At 38.6% G+C, this 17,014-nt stretch overlaps 1 protein-coding gene across 2 annotated transcripts; it reads right to left on the bottom strand.

Annotated features, from left to right (window-relative positions):
• Window positions 1–244: 244 nt before the first annotated feature.
• Window positions 245–16,049, bottom strand: tnpo3 (transportin 3). 2 transcript variants are annotated; one of them, XM_067391812.1, is made up of 23 exons: window positions 15,646–16,049; window positions 14,046–14,246; window positions 13,734–13,807; window positions 12,490–12,646; window positions 11,746–11,889; window positions 11,477–11,652; window positions 8,330–8,468; window positions 8,105–8,251; window positions 7,844–7,951; window positions 7,606–7,697; window positions 6,226–6,365; window positions 5,945–6,136; window positions 5,693–5,784; window positions 5,534–5,610; window positions 4,222–4,294; window positions 3,991–4,131; window positions 3,771–3,887; window positions 3,257–3,351; window positions 2,975–3,131; window positions 2,720–2,887; window positions 2,003–2,115; window positions 1,321–1,413; window positions 245–1,039 (listed from the first exon to the last, which is right to left on the bottom strand). In XM_067391812.1, the coding sequence occupies exons 1-22, from the start codon at window positions 15,763–15,765 to the stop codon at window positions 1,353–1,355; spliced, it is 2,784 nt and encodes a 927-aa protein (XP_067247913.1). In that variant the 5' UTR covers window positions 15,766–16,049; the 3' UTR covers window positions 245–1,039; window positions 1,321–1,352. The 2 variants fall into 2 exon arrangements, with proteins under 2 accessions (XP_067247913.1, XP_067247914.1); XM_067391813.1 differs by having other exon boundaries at window positions 246–1,039; window positions 4,234–4,294; window positions 15,646–16,048.
• Window positions 16,050–17,014: the final 965 nt, after the last annotated feature.

The raw sequence follows: 17,014 nt of genomic DNA, 5'->3' as shown, positions 1-17,014 counted from the left end.
CACGTGCAATTGTGAGAAACACATGATTGTAGGGCCTTAGACAATAGAAGAGGGTTCAATTTACTCTGTGACTCAGAAAACGAGACCTAAAGGACCCATGTAACTTTCTTAAAATGAAACCTGGTCAAACAGGTTCTGAGAGCTCCAGAAAGTGTGTAAATCAGTTCTAAATCAACAAACAAGTGCATCCGAAATGATACTCGAGACAAAGATTAGTTTGTTCCTCACAATGTTGGTTTTATTTCGAACAATCGGCCGGACACGCTCCTAAGATGATCTCGGAGTCTCTTGAGATATGCCAACATAGTAAAAGAACAAAAAAAAAAAACACCTGCCAGTCAGTCCCCTCCATAAATTTACAGCATAACCTGTACGGATAAAATTCCAGCCAACTTTAAAAAGATCAAGGGTGACGCCAACTCTCCCAAGATTCTCCCTTTGCAAATGTCCCACAGGCGCAGGCTGCTGCTGTGACAATCTTTAGTTTGGTAATCATTTTTATGGCACTGGCAGCAAAGCCATATCTTGATCTCTAAACACACATCCATGAAAATAAATCTCCATTTTGTTTTTAAAAACGTACAAGTCTTTTTTTAACGATGCATTATGATTTGCAACCAGGCACATCCTTATTTGTTGATGTTTTTTTTTTTGTTTTTTGTTTTTTGATGGATCCCCAAAAATCCGACTGATGCAGACGTTGAAATGGGTGTATGCTTTTCAATGTCCATTCGATGGCCCACCCCCTCTCAAGACGCTGATGTCCCTTCCGAAATTCCCCTCTCTCGCTGCAGCTGGCATCAGTGTGCTTGGAGGGGTAAAAAGGGAGGGATGGGGCTGCGGTCTTGAGACACCCACAAGGCAATTTGCTTTTCCTGAAACCCTGCCACTCCATAGCTCCAATCCAATTGGTTGGCTTTCCCATGGTGCCAAGTCCCACAAATCCTTCATGCAAGAGTTCCCTTTAGTTTATCAACAGTGGTCATCATGGCTCCCTTTGCCACTTCCTCCAAATGTTAGCAAAACAAAAAAATCTGACCTGTAGAGTAAAAAAAGAGAATTTTATAATAGCTTTATCATTTACAGGGTTCCCACAACTCTAACCAATGAAATAATTTTTTTTTATGATTATGGCTTGTGGTTGTGGTATGGATTATGGTTGGATTTGAGGGGAAAAAAAAGTGTTCATTTAAAATAATTACAAACATAAGTGAGGAAAAAATCTTAAATTGATTTATTTACATTAATTCAAATAATTTCCTGAAAAAAATTCCCTGTTATGTACAATGAGACAAATTTTGTTTAATATGCTTCTCTCACCTGGTCTTGCAGCATCAGCAGGTAAAAGACAGCTATCGGTACAGCCTTGTAAACTCTCTTATCGCCCAACAAACCTGTTTACATTCCTCTGCACTGGGATGACAGATTGATTGATAGAATAAAAAACAAAACAAATTAGCATCAATTTTCAACAAACTGCTTAACAAGTTGGCCTATTATAACTAATCAGTCAGAGATCAATTTCCAAACACGCCGACAGGATGGGCGAGGGACGCAACGGCACTGCATCAGTCTGGCGTGGTTTGGACTTTCCACGCAAGGCTGTGACTCATTCTGCACTGTCAGAATATGTATTTGGCATCTGTGCATGACACCATGTTGGGAGGCTCCTAGTTTCTCAGGTCAAGACTTGCTTTGTATGAGATACTTCACCCTCTTGGAGGACTGGTTATGGGTACTTGTTTAGGCTTGTCATGCCGATCTAACCACAGGGAAAACTGAACGTGCACCAGCTTGCAATACCTCAAAAGACAAATGCTGCCTATAATCTGCACTGATAAGCACTATTTTACTTTTTATTGTGGATAAAAGCACTTTTAATTAGGGAACAGGTCAGTTTCTTTCGGGAGTGTTAGGACATTATAATGAAATTATCCTAATGCTGTTGCTGTTAACAGCCGCCTTTGAAGGCTCAGGTGACGGCAGGCACAGACAAACTCACCTCGTGACCTGCTTATGGAAGTCCGTGAGCTGCTTGTGTGTGACGGTTACAGCGCCTCCTGCTGTTTCTTTTGGAAGACCCTTCAGTGCGGTTTCCAGCCAGCGACAAAACGTCTAAACATACAACAAGTAGAAAAACATCTTGTAGTTTTCACAACATTAAAAATAAAATGAAAAGGAAATTTAGGAATACAAAATAAGATCAAATAAATACATTTAAAAAAAAAAAAATGCAATTCAGCCTCAAATTTTATTCTGCACATTGAGAAAAACACCGATAAATTGCAAATTGGGCTGCAAAAAAAAAAAAAAAAAAAAAAAAAAATCGAAATATAATAGATGAGATGTAGTAGAAAATAGATAAATTAAGATATTAAATTAAGATAAAATAAATTTTAAAAATGCAATTCAGCCACAAATTTTATTCTGGGTGTTGAGAAAAATGCTGATAAATTGTAAATTATAAAGCATTAAAATGTAAAAAAAAAAAATATATATTATATATATATATATATATATATATATATATATATATATATATATATATATATATATATATATATATATATATATATATATATATATAAAAAGCAGCTTATTTTAATAATAATAAAAATTTGCTTAACATAAGAGCATCTGCCAAATGCGCATGTGTTAATATAAATCCGTATTTGAGTGACGTTCAAGAAGTGGTGCGTGTTCAAGGTTGAAAACATACCGGCCGATCAAAGACCATGATTTCCCAGAGTACCTCCGCCACATCCGGCAGAGTGTAAGGCGGCAGGCAGAAACAGCAGGTGTTGATCAGCTGAGTCACTAGCTGCTGCCCATGCTGCTCCATCGCCTGGCCAATCAGACGCTTCCGCACCTCAAAATCATCCTCATGCTGAAAGAGAGGAAAATCAGTTATATGCAATGAATGAACAGGAACGACAATGTATATACAAGGGCTTTCGTTTAGTGCACCGCTTACGTCATTGGAGACCCCCGTGTGAATAAGGTCTCTGATGAACTTCATAACGCTGCAGTTGGCATCTCGATGGTCCAGGGTGGTTGCAGCGATGGCACACTGGATGATGTGGACGATAATAGTGCTGCTCAGCAACGTGACCGGACTGCGCTGGACAAACCTGAAATTATGAGAAAAATAGGTTCTTTTGGTGTGGCAAGTCACTTATTTTGGGCTTGTTTTATCATTTCAGGTTGCTTGTTTTTCTAAAACTGCTGGAGAATTATAAAAACACAGAACTGGTACCTTGTGGCGAGTCTAAAAAGATCATCCACTGTGTCCGGGTGATTGCGCAGTCCATTAGGCTGCTCTAACAGCTGGAAGGTCGGCATACAGAGCGCCTGCAAGGGTGAGAGATATAGCCGCTGATCAGTAACACTTAGTTCATAATCATCTCATCACAAGATTTAAATGAAATCACTTTGTATGGGGATCAAAGACAAGAGTTTCCAAGATAAAAATCTATTATTTATAAAGATTTCCTTATAAAAATATTTTTAAAACATGAGCCAACAATGTACTCTCTGTATTAATGTTTCATATGGTTTTGATATTGTATTTGAGATATATTTAGTAGTAAGTCGTAACCTCACAATGTCATAAAAAGGTATACATTTCCTGTATATTGGTTACACATAAAAGTTTCACTTTACATGTTGGTCACACGGCCCCTCACTGCTGCAATGTGGACCACACAAAGTCCAAAGTCTAACTACAGAGACTATAAGTTGTTAGACTGGAGAATGTTTGCGTGTGTTACCTGTAGCATATCCAAAAGGCCTTGTCTACATCCTTCCTCCATGCCATACTCATCCACTAGAATACTGCCCAGGTACAGGAAACAGGAGTGAGGGTACACCTGGTACACACTCACCATCTAAAACACAAACACACACACCTTTTAGAGACCTACACCAGCTCTATATTCCAAAGACACAGATACAGATCAGATGAAGTCCATTTTTAGGGCACAAACATACCTGAGTAACAAGTGGCTGTAAAAGGGAAGCAGAGCCTTTGCCAACGCAACGCACTGCAAACCTCAGGCAGCGGCAGCAGCGCTCCACTATCCGGTTATCACCCTGATGGGCGTTCAACGTCTCTGACAACACCGGCCAGATCTATAACAAATGAACACAGATGATGTTTAGAAACAAACTAATTTGCGGACAGAGTAAATGTCTGTAATTTTGAAATACTGTCAAACTCACATTTAAACATACCTCTTGTATGACTTTCTGGCAGGGGTGTGTCTGTCCATTCTCTACTATAGGGTTTGTGTGTCTAATGGAGAAAAAATAAACATTTTAGAAAAGAAAACAAAATCAGCAGCACTTTAATAAAACAAAATAGCATGATTTTTTTTTTTCAACACATTTAACATCTTTAATATGATCTTTTCTCGGAGAAAAAAAATAATATTTAGAGGGAAATAATGGATTTTTATTCAATGCTAATCAAAGACTTTACAACATACATACACGGATAAATTGTGCAAACTAAGAGCGAGAAAATATTGTGCAGAATTCAGATATTTAATAGCTTTTTATATGTACAATTTAAATTTACCAATTATTTGCAACAAGGACAAATTCTACACTCGATTTTAACATTTTCTGAAGGTTTAAAGCAGGAGTGGAGGTCCTGGAGGGCCATTGTCTTGCAGAGTTTAACCCCAACCCTAATTAAACACACCTGAAACTAATCAAGGTCTTCAGGATTATTAAAGTTACAGGCAGAGTGTTTTTTTCAGGGTTGGAGCTAAACTCGGCAGGACAATGGCCCTCCAGGATAAATATTCCCCACCCCTGGTTTAAAGCCATGATACAAGGATTATTTTCATATGTTTTTAACACCATGACAGCTCCTATGGCTATTTGCGTGGTAAAATCCAGGTTTAAATAATAATAATAAATAATAAATTAATAATAATAATAAAACAAATAATAAATTAAAACAAAAGTGACAAACAAACGGTCAATCAAACAAATAATTAATAAATAGAAAACCAAATCAAACAAATAATCACTCAATCTATAACAAAAAACAATAAAAACAAACAAACAAATCCATTCATATATAATTAATAGATTAAACCAATAAAAACCCTTCCTGGAAAGATTTTAAAATCTTTTTCAAGAATGTTAGTGGGGGAAAAAAAAAAGATAGCTACTGAGCCTATGAGCTTTACTAAAGTAAAGCTTTATTTCGAAGCTTTACTAAAGTTTGTATAAAGCGCGCAAGGTTTATGCGCATACTCCAAGCCTTCTCCATTTTTAGTGCATGTCTATGGCAGAATTACAGCGGCACATACTGGTCTGGCATGTATACTACATCATTTTGAGTCTGTTTCAGTGGTTTCACGTGTACGCAGATATTTCTTGAGAAGAGGGGAAAAAACGATCGGATAGGAAAAGCTGGATGTGGCCTCAGGGGACTAGAAATAGTCACAGCCCAACAAAATGTTTTACAGACACTAAGCTCTGGCATAAAGCGCAATGGTGGTGATGGTGAGTGTCTAACCTGAAGATAACAGCCAGCCTGTCCAGCCACACAGTGGGGTCTGATGATTTCCCACTGCTGGAGTCCTGAGCCAGTAGCTGGATAGAAAGACAACACATTACTTTATCGAGTTAAACACGGACAGAAGACATACAGACCAAACAGTCATGAGCATCTAACCTTCTTCAGTGCCATGACCTGAACTGCACACAGATCGTTCAGACACTCCGCGATCTTCTCCAGGGGGAGTCGGGCCAACACCAGCGCTGTGCCTGAAGCAAACCAATCACACCACTTAAACCAAACCAGCCATACAACAAGGGCATGACTAAGATCAACAGAAAAGTGTTGAACGCTACTTTAATGTGAACCGTGTAAAACACCAGTTAACAAACCATCAAAGATCAACAAACGTGTAAACGTGTACCACACCTTTCAGCAGGCCAACGGCAGCATCCGTTGACAGGGCAAATGAGTCGAGAGCGCGGGCGATGTCCAGCAGGCCCTGGAAGTGCTGCGCCATGTGGTCTCGACACACCGAGCAGATGTTGTGAATGGCTTTAGCTGCCGCAGAGGCCAACGGCTTCTCCCGCAAACCCTTCATCAGGAAGTTCAAAACAGGATCTGCCAACCCAATACATGCGTCATGAATACACAGAGAAAACAAAACATCCTGCAGGTGAAAATAAACCAGACTCTTCTGTGACAGTCACCTAGCATGCAAGGGTTCCGGTCGATCACTTCACTCATTTCTCCGACCAGCTCAATGCTGGTGTAGCGGACAGCAAGATGGACAGTCTCGGGAAGCAATACTATCTGCTCCAGCACCTCCGTTAGGGTGGGATTATTCTCACTAAGGACCAGCAGAGGGAGACATTTTAGCGTTACAAACATTAAGCTTCATGTAATACAGAATCCCCAGTTTGAAAAAGTGTTCTGGAAAAATGACTAAGGCTGAAAAATACAGATTTCATGATTAATTGCTAGGGGTGTGACAAGACACGACACGAGATTGGGTTCAAGAAAATAAGATTTTTTAAGAAATCCTCAATAACAAAAATTCATGACTGGTCTTGCAGGTGCATTTTGGAACATTTCGCTTACGATTTTGCGATAACACGTACTAAATTCTACAAGATTTCTGTTACATTCTACATGATTTATACAATCTACAAGATTTATTTTAACATTATCTGTTACACAACAAATCCTCAGCCATGGTCTCGTCAGTCATCTCGCCTACTCTCGTCACGTGATCAGCGAACTTTAATTCCTGCTGCACTGTACGCGACTCTGCACTCACGCTCGATAAGAAGAGCAGACATTTTAAATAGTTCACAATTGAAAAAAACAGTTATACCACTGAATTAAATGATTTTTATTTCTATAAATAAAAGCAAAACAACAGTGGAGGCAGTGCCACGGTGGGCACTGTATTGTAATGTAAATGTAGCGTTGGCATATTATTCTATGCTAATTTCACTCTCACGGTCCGTCATGGCAATATCACGAGACAGCACATGGCACGAGATCTCATCACACCCCTATTAATTGCAATCTTTATTTGAAAGGTCCTGCAAAATACTGGATTTCTAGTGAGCCGTCTTCAAGGGCTGCATGCAAAAAAATAAACATTCAACAATCATGTTCACGAAAAAAGTCATTTGTGAGTCACTTCACTGGCGTTCTTTGCTTGATTTGCTAAATAGAACCTGCTCATAAGAATCTAAGGAATAGTTCTTTGAATCAAAATCTAAATGAATCAGAAAATCTCTTTCAATACCTAGCCATAAAATTGACAAGAATTTATTTTATTATTTGTAACTTCAGCATCAAAATTATATTCATGTCAAAATAATAAAAAATACAACATACAGTTGTATACACATCTATAATCATCCTTCCTTTTACAAAAGACAAAGTTAAAGATTTTGTCATTTATAAGATTACAAAAAAATGTTGGTAATATTTTAAGCCTTAAAACACAGGACAATAAGATATTAAATGTATCTAATATGCAAATATATTACTCAAATTTTATGCCACAAACAAGAAAGTTAAGCTGCTGTGTCATGACTGAAAGTGATACTCACGGATCGACACTCTTAGCAATGGAAGCCATGATAAACAGAACAGCCTCAGTTACTTCCCATGGGGGGTTTCCCTCCTTCAGAGTCGAATACAGCTGACAAGAGGACACAAAATTTAACTTAGGTTGAATATTCACTCTCGTTTCTCAGTAAACCAAGCTAAATTCTAAAAATCGCTTTGGGTTCTGTACCTCAAATCAATTTCACTTCATGTTTCTATTCTTGAAACTATAAATTCTACCTGTGAGAAACACTCCATGGAGCCGACTAGGAAAATCACATCCTTCACAAGATCAGACACTCTCATCCTGAACTCCCCAAAATCATCCGTGTCCTCAGGGACTCCCTCCTGTACAGGAGTCACAAAATAAGAGATGAAGAAAAAAAGCTGGAAATCGTGAACCTCATTCATTTTTATTGCACATACTACAAGCCATCAATTAATGATTTGAGCTTCCTGTGAAGAAGCAATAGAGACAAGTGGAAAGGGAAGAATGCTTACATGATCTGGGTCAAGTTGGCAGTGGCGGGCGAGACTGTGAAGTAGCCTCTGTATGAACGGCCTGAACACTCTGTGCAACGCTGGATCGTTCATTTTATAAAGATGCTCTCCCAGACGGTACCAGAAGTTGAACGAGATCTCAACCACCTGATGAAGGACAGATATACATGCTCACTTGTCATTATGGGTGCAGATGATTAACTACGTGTCAGCCTTCACACTCACCTCATACTGGGGATGTCCGGCACAAATAAGCAGCAACTCCAGGGTGCGTAGATCTCCCATGCCCTGGCCAGGAGTCCTTACTGTCATCTCCAAAAATGTCTCACACAATTCAGTGAAGATCCGGCAGTAATTTAGCACCCTGTAGTGGAAAAATGCAAGCAAGATCCAAAACCATCCCAAAATCTAGTAATCTTTTTACTTCAGGAGCATGAATATGCTGCTTTTAAAATTACCTTATTTTGGCCAAATTATAAGGCTTAGTGAGGTTTCTTTCACTGAGAAGGAAAGCCATTAACATTGCGTTTAAATGAAAAAATATCCATTATTGCGGAAACAGCGAGTAAAATTTATAGTAATACATTTCAATTGAAAGTTCATCAAAGTTGTCCTAAGAACTAAGTTGTCCTAAGAAGAAAGTTTTAGGACAACTTTGATGAAAGGTTTTGATCCACTTCAAATGTTGACTACTGTATTTAAAAACATTCTTGCTTTATAATGGTTGTGAAGGGGGGACCAGATTTTGAAGCCCAAAAAAATGCATCCATCCAGAATAAAAGTAATCCATACGGCTCCAGGGGGTTAATAAAGGCCTTCTAAAGCAAAGCGATTGATTTTTGTAGGAAAAATATACATTTTTTAAAACTTTATTAACAATAATTACTAGCTTTCGGCAAATGGACGTACGCATCGATTTGGGCAGAAGAGTATCCTCTGACCTGACGCACGATGTAATGATGAACGTGGAAGCGCAGAGAATAGAGCAAAACAAAACACCAGTCATGAATTAGAAATCTAAAACAATTTTTTAAAGAGAATCGTCAAAGGGTTTCGATATAAGAGAAGAGGAGCTTGAGTTCGTTGCACAACCCTATTTGTTTGAACCGTAAGAGCTTTCGATACTCCTACATCCTGCGTCATACATCGTGTCATTTGGCGCAAGTCGTCTTGTGCAGTATGTATATGGTCGTCCGCTGGAAGCTAGTTATTTGAATTTATTGTTTTAAATATAGATATTTGTCTTACAAAAACACATCACTTTGCTTCAGAACCCTTTATTAACCCCATGGAGCCGTATGGATTACTTTTATTATGGATGGATGCAGTTTTTTTGGTTTCAAAAAGTCTTAGGCACGTCAGTATTTTCACACCCCCAAAAAGGTTTTAAGTCAGATATTTATATCTTTTGCTGTAGTGTCAATAGGAAATATCCGTTCACATTCCCAAACATTCATTTTGCCATTAATTGTAATAATCCAGTGAGATTTTTGAATACACAAGGAGTCTGACAACAGCCGGTGCTCCACACAGTGATCTGATCTCACCATCATCAAATCCGTCTGTGATTACATGAAGAAACAGATGAAACTGAGACTAACTAAATCCAGGAGAACTGCGGTCGTGTCTCTAAAATGCTTGAAGAAACCTGCCTGCAAAGATACAGTACTGTGAAGAGTTTTAGGCACTTGTGTAAAAATGCTGTAAAGTGAGGATGTTTTTAAAAAATACTGTTATAGATTTTATTTATCAATTAACTTTATTAACTAAATCAAAACAATATTTTGTGTGACCACCCTTTGCATTTAAAACAGCTCTTGTCCAGGTACACTTGGGCATCATTTTTCAGGTAGCTTTGGAGGCAGGTTTCTTAAAATCTCTTGGAGACACAGCCACAGTTCTTCTGGATTTGGTTTGTCTCAGTTTCATCTGTTTCTTCATGTAATCACAGACGGATTCGATGATGGTGAGATCAGACACTGTGTGGAGCATCGGCTGTTATCAGTCTTATTGTGTATTCAAAAATCTCACTGGATTTTTACAATTAATGGCAAAACGAATGTTTGGAAATGTGAACGGATATTTACTATTGACACACTACAGCAAAAGATAAAAATAACTGGCTTAAAACCTTTTTTGGGGGGTGAAAATACTGCCATGCCTAAGACTTTTGCACAGTACTGTATCTCTGATTGTGATTGTCTGAAAGACAATTGAAATCAATTGAGAGTTAAACTCCCATTTAAGGAATTTCCCAATTTGAGATTTCAGCATATCAACATGCTAATGTCAAACTACATTAAAAATAAATAAATAAATTATGAGTCAACAGTTTAAAGTATTGCGCAACTTTTAGCATAGCAACATATTAATGTCAAACTATATCCAAATCAATTCAGTAGAGTGCTCCATTTAGTAAAATGCTAACATCAACTATTGAAACCAATTGTGTTGAGTATCCTATAGGTTTTGTGTGACAAACGCTATTTGGTTTTAGCTATTCATGTACACCGTTTCAACTGTCACTTATGATCCCATGTGACAAGCAGCATGCAGCTCACTGGGTATGGGAACAGAGCCATAAGGGGCTTTCACACCAGGTAATTCTAGGAACCAAGGTGGTTCCCCAACAACTAATATTTCCTCCAGGGCCATTTTCCTGGTTGTATTTGCACCGCCAGGAGGAACTCTGAAGTGACGTAAGCCACACTTGTTTCTGTGACTTTTATTTTGAAGGCGCCGAGAATGCCAGAGCCTGAGAACACAGCACTCCTATTTTCATTTAGTTTATGACCCGTTTTACAGTCCTGTATAATATGTTATTAGATAGAACTGTTATACAAAGAAAGTAGACAGTATATGTATAAGTATGTGCGATTGCTGTGTCGTTGATGCCCAACATCACTAGCTTAGCAGAAGTACATAATCATGTTTTGCTTGGTCCCAAGTTGCATTGGATCTTCTTCATAGCGTCAAGGTTGAGAGGTCCATCTGTCAGCGTTTTCCATGTTTGTAGAGTTAGTTTCTGGAGTAAATATATAGGCTAAAATCTTTGTTTACACAGCTTCTTTAAAAATGGTGGGTGCTAGTGTTTCGCTTGTGTTTGGCCAATCAGCGTACACTTACGTCACTGATAGTTCCTTTAGTGCTGGGTTAGACCCTACTCTGAAGTAGGAGCTAATTTAGTTCCCCCAAAAGGAGTTCCTAGAACTAAAATAGTTTCTAGTTCCTGTGGTGCAGATGCGCCAAAAAGCGGGTACTTCCACCAATAGTTCTAGGAACTATGAAAAGGTTCCTCAGGTGCAAAAGCCCCCATTGTGTTAGAGGTCTGCACAAACTCCATGCATTGATCATAAACAATGCCACACTTACTTGTCGAGGTCCTCTCGGGCTACGGCCATGTGGTAGGCTGTTTCTAAGGTAAGGACTCCCTGGAAGAGCTGCATGGCCAGGGGCATGTTTATGGCCACGTTCTCGATCGCATACAGCGCTGAACAAACACAGTCTGATGCCGCCTCGTGCAGGTTTGTAGACGTCTCATCCCTCTGCTGCAATAAAAAGGGTAAAACAAAAACAGATTTTTAAAAATAAGTGAAAAGGGAGAAAGGAAGTGAACATCTGATCATATTTGCTGATCTCACCAGCACTTGGAAGAGAATCATAAGCAGTTGATTGTTGGCCATGAAGTTGTTGTCCAGCACTCCTAAATTAAACCAGCTCCCCAAACATCGGAACACCTTGATAAGCATCTTCTCAGTGTGTCCGGACTTCTCCGCACACGTCACCTGATCATGGAAAAGCAACAACAATATCAAAAACTATTTAAATGTTTAGGCACAGTCTAAACCACAAAAGTGATTTGCATGGATCGAATGATAACAAGGAACAAAGGTTGGGCTTTATTAAGGGTTAAGAAAGCAAAAGCAACATATGATGGGCCTACAAAATAAGAGATGTTTTTATGCCTTGCAAAATACATTTTGTGAATTCTGCTGGTATAAATTAAATAAGGTAAATCTATCTGGCAGACTTAGATGATGTCCAAATTACAAGAGTGAACTTGATAGCTTTTTTAAACCATATAATTTTTCAGCAAAAATTATATTATAGCCACCATGGAGTTATATTAAAGCTCTAAATGTATTGGTGCATTACTGCAAATAAAAAAAAAAAACATGTTGTAAATATTTTTTTGAAAAGACACATATTAATAAAAAGTAAATAGTAAATAGTTGAGCCCTGCATCATTTTGCTGACAGCATAAAACGGTGGTGATTCAAGCCTCTTGCATCAGCACCATTAGGCTATGAACAGACAGGTTAGGCATCTTGTTTATGTCGGAAAGTGGGCAATAAATGATAGAATAGATAGAATAATGTCTGCACCAGAAGAGTGACCACTGTGGTAGAGTAGTAGGCCAGATCTTCAATGATCTCTGTCCGTCGATTGGCTCCGATCCTCAGAGAGCGGCTATGCACCTCCTCCGGCAGTACCGTGAGTATCTCAATCAGGAAAGGCATGGAGGACACATCATTATTGTATCTGGAAGGAAGCAAAATCAAGCGTTTGGTAGATGATAAAATTTCAAGGTGTGACAATGGACAACTAGAATTATTACACAAATACTGTTTTTGTCTGAGACCATATGGAATAATTGTGCTTCAATGTAGGGTTGCACCAGCCGCTCGTAAGTTCTTAGTTAAATTGGAAAGTCCACACTAGAGGCTTAGTAACTACTAGCTAGTTTGTAACTAACTCTGTACTTTTTTCGGTTGCACCATTTGTTCTTAAGGCAGAACGTAGCTTGTAGGTCGTAAGCTCTCCGTTATGTAATGCATAGTCGCATAATATGACGTTTACCCTCAATATTCCAATAGCAGCTTTCAAATATGCCTGTAGAAATGTATCCTTTATTTTAACTTTTTTACTAAAAATAAGTTTCAAATAAATACAATACTACTTAATCATGAATAACATAAGATTTTTTAAATATAAATAACATTCAGAAACTGTATTTAAAATGAAATTAATAAGGATCAATAAATAAATAATGATATTAAAAACAAACAAACAAGAAATTACATTTATTATTACAACACAGAATGATGGGACCAATGCACATAGCAGCATGTCGTTTAGGAAGGGTTTGTGCTAAAGAGGTGCTAACAAAGTAATCTTTTCACATAATGTTCTGTCTCTTAAAATGTAAGCAAGTGTAAATTTCAGTATTATCATATATGTCTAGTTTGTCAGGTAAAACAAGAGCTTACTTATGCAGTTCACTTAGTCTGCCATTTTATTCCAACCATTACTCTTGATCGGAGGCTTCCGTAAATATTTAGTTTATACATAGTTACTCTTCAGCTAAGTTTAATGGTGCAACGCAAAAATATTTAGTAGTACGCATAGATGGTGCAACCGGCCTCAGTTGATTACAACTGGTTCTATTTAGGTAGTTTTGCAGCAAAGCAACCCTAATTCCGACTCGCTTTCAGAATATGGCAGGGGAAAGCAACATAACATCCATTCTGGTGTGAACTATTCCTTTAATATCACTCATTAACAGAGCCACAGACAAGAAACCTATCAATAAAATGTAAATGAGAGAAAGTCTGTAGAAGATTCTTACTTCTCTATGAGGGTGTGAACACAGCCTTTCCACGAGGCCATCTGAAGAGCCAGATCTGCGATTGCCAATGCAAGCTGGGAGAGAAAATGACATTAGAACACCAGCGCCACTTTCTTAACAGCTCTCAATATGTAACACTGCAGTGTGGTCGTGATGGACGGTCCCTCTCAACACCTCACACAGCATGTTCAATATACAATCATCAACGGCAGATGTTTGAGGTCATCAGCAGCACTAACTTACATTTCAGCGATCACAGGACACAAATCATGTATGTTTAGCGCATACGACCAACAGACGATGGAATGTTACCTGTGTGACGATGATGGGAGACAGGTCTTTGAGGTTCTGGATGTGAGACAGGAGCGAATCTCTCAGTGCGGTGTGGGTCTCTGGGGGAAGCTCGTAGAACGAAGTCTGGATCTTCATCTTCATCGTCTGGGCTGCAAAGTAACACGATTCCACGTCCTGCTTCAGCTGCAGGAGCTGATCCGAGATCTCCCACGCGTACATCTGCAAGGTTCAGCGCAGAAAAAACAACTTCAATAAGGTGGTGCCAATAACATCAGATGATTATGAGATGATTGCCACCCTCAATGCATAATTTCTGTTTTTGGATATTTCTAATGACTAAATAGCGTTAAAAACTATTCCTTCACATCAGTAGCCTTAAATAAACTATATTAACTCATTTCACTTATATATTCAGCATTATATTAACCGTCCCACTCTCTAGTTATTACTATCGACCACTGAATATCAAGTCAGACCAGTTGCCTTTTGCATAAGTAAAGCAAAACTTGAACATCAGATGCGTCACAACAAGATACATATTACTCATGCAAATAAATTGAAACATCAGGAACCAGGAACTTGTGTGTAACATTATAATGCACAACCTGAAGAGACAGATCATCTCAGTGAGTGAGGAGCAGGACAATCAACTTAAATATCAAGGTGAATCCATGCAATTCATAACACTGATGCCATATTGTGCCACACATTGGAGGAAAAGCTGATTCTTATTGAATTTACTGCATTCAGCAACAGGACAAATTATGGGGTAATAATACAATATTGTGTCACTTTCTTCTGCAAAATGCAACATATGCTTTGCAAAATCTCACCCATTGGTTTGTGGTTTATAAATTTTAACACCTTCTATTTCTCACAGTTTGCTGAAGCGGAACTAAATCAAGAGCCAGTAACCCAAAGGGTGAAACGGCAAACTAATGGCGTTGAATGCCCTACAAAGTTGGCATAAATGCATATACACTTGAATTACAATCACAGTATTGATGTTATAACTGTAATATTTAAACTATATCTTGTGATGCCCAGAAATGCTCTAGAATAGATTAAGCCTAGTTTGAATTCAACATACCCTACCAGTAAACCATGTTTTGGAATATGGTACCTGGCTTTTAGCTGGCCCAAGATGGTAAAACATCTTGGAACAGCAAAAATCAACTACTAGTTGTTCATTCCGGTTTATAAGGTGGTCAAGCTGCTTTTTGGAATATGGTCAACTAGGTAATGCCCAGCAACAAACTCGTTCCCATGTTACAAAACAACTACCAGCTTTATAACGAGGCAGTCAAGGTGATAATAACTAGCGCAAATCGTGGTTATGATTACATGAACTATTTCCGCAAAACTTGTTGCTTAAATCCACTTATAACTCGACCATCAAACCACAGACAAGCTAGATGGATTTAGCAATGGATACAAATAAACCCCCACAACAGCCCAAACACATGTGACCACCTCCACTTCCCAACACAGCAGATGTTGTTGCTTTAAAAATCTGCATTGCGGCCTAAACGGACACAGTTTTAAATAAATAGCATATTGTAAGTGCTAATTAATGAGTGACGGTGCTGTGGCGCAGTAGGCCCGCTAATGAACGCACCGATCTCTGCAGCTCTCCCAGCCAGACCGAGGCGCGCTCCTTGCCGGCAGGGTCCGGGTCGTGATACAGCGCCTGCACGGCCTGGTAAACCAGCGGCAGGGTAGGTTTCCCGCCTTCCATGGCGCTCTTCTGTTTCTAGATGATGTAGATATGGAATAAATGACACGGCTTGCGCTTCTCGGAAGGTTGTAGACGCGCAGGTTTACTGTTTATTCGGCCCTCGCGTTCTCCGATCTGGCCGCCATCTCAAGCAGACACAGGGCGCTCCTGTCAAACAAGTCCGTGTGGAAACCGAGACACAGGAACTATAATTAGTCAAGACTAGAGCGATTTTTTTAATAAGAACGCGCTATTCGGACAGTTCATAGAAAGATATCCAGTTATGAAGAAGAATGCATCAGGTTTGATTGTGTTTTAATGTTTGTGAATTCAGCATATTACGAGGTATACTTACTACGGCGATAATTTCATTGTAGACACACCCACTGCTACACATGAAACGGTGACGGAGCCATTTGTGTTCCATATGGGAGTCGTCAGGAATCGATTATTATTCAGAATCGATTCCTGACGACTCCCATTTGGAACATAATTGGAACCAGATTGGTTCCAATTCTATCCCGATACTTCTTTACGATTCAGAATCAATGATTCTTCAATGATTCTTTTAGTACTTTCAAGGGTGAAATACTTTGAGGGGAAATGCAATTCTTATTGAATTTACTTAAATCTTTTGTTAAAATATGGCATAATTTCTCATATGTAAAGAGCAGAACTAACAAAATGTAATAAATATATTTCTGAAGGGTATGTTTAACTAGTAAGCCAAGGCTATTACATAAACTATAAAAAGGTAATGTTTATATTTATTTATTCAGTAAAATACCAATGATTACAATAAAACACATAGGCCTATTATGTACCTTGTCTGCATTTAATTTATATGAACAATCAGTTTTGACATTTCTGATTTAAGTCTAATAAGTCTTAGTTAAGACATAAAGGGTTGGACTTTGAAACTGAAACTGGCCAATATAGAGTTGGAGGTTTCAAGCCTATTTATATGCGGCCTGGTGGCCAAACTTAAGTTCACCCAAAAATTAAAATTCTGTCATTTATTACTTACGCCAAAAAACAAAATAATAACTTATTTCGTGATGGCCGATTTCAAAACACTGCATCAGGAAGCTTCGGAGCACAGTGAATCAGTGTATCGAATCATGATTCAGATCGCGTGTCAAACTGCTGAAATCACGTGACTTTGGCGCTCCGAACTGCGGATTCATGAAGCAGTGTTTTGAAATCGGTCATCACTAAATAAGTCATTATTTTGTTTTTTTGGCGCACCAAAAATATTCTCGTCGCTTTA

The sequence above is a fragment of the Chanodichthys erythropterus genome, chromosome 8, assembly GCF_024489055.1.
Source record: "Chanodichthys erythropterus isolate Z2021 chromosome 8, ASM2448905v1, whole genome shotgun sequence".
NCBI classification, from domain to species: Eukaryota; Metazoa; Chordata; class Actinopteri; order Cypriniformes; family Xenocyprididae; genus Chanodichthys; species Chanodichthys erythropterus.
Note: the sequence above shows the minus strand (reverse complement) of the source record. Positions and strands in the feature narration are given on the sequence as shown.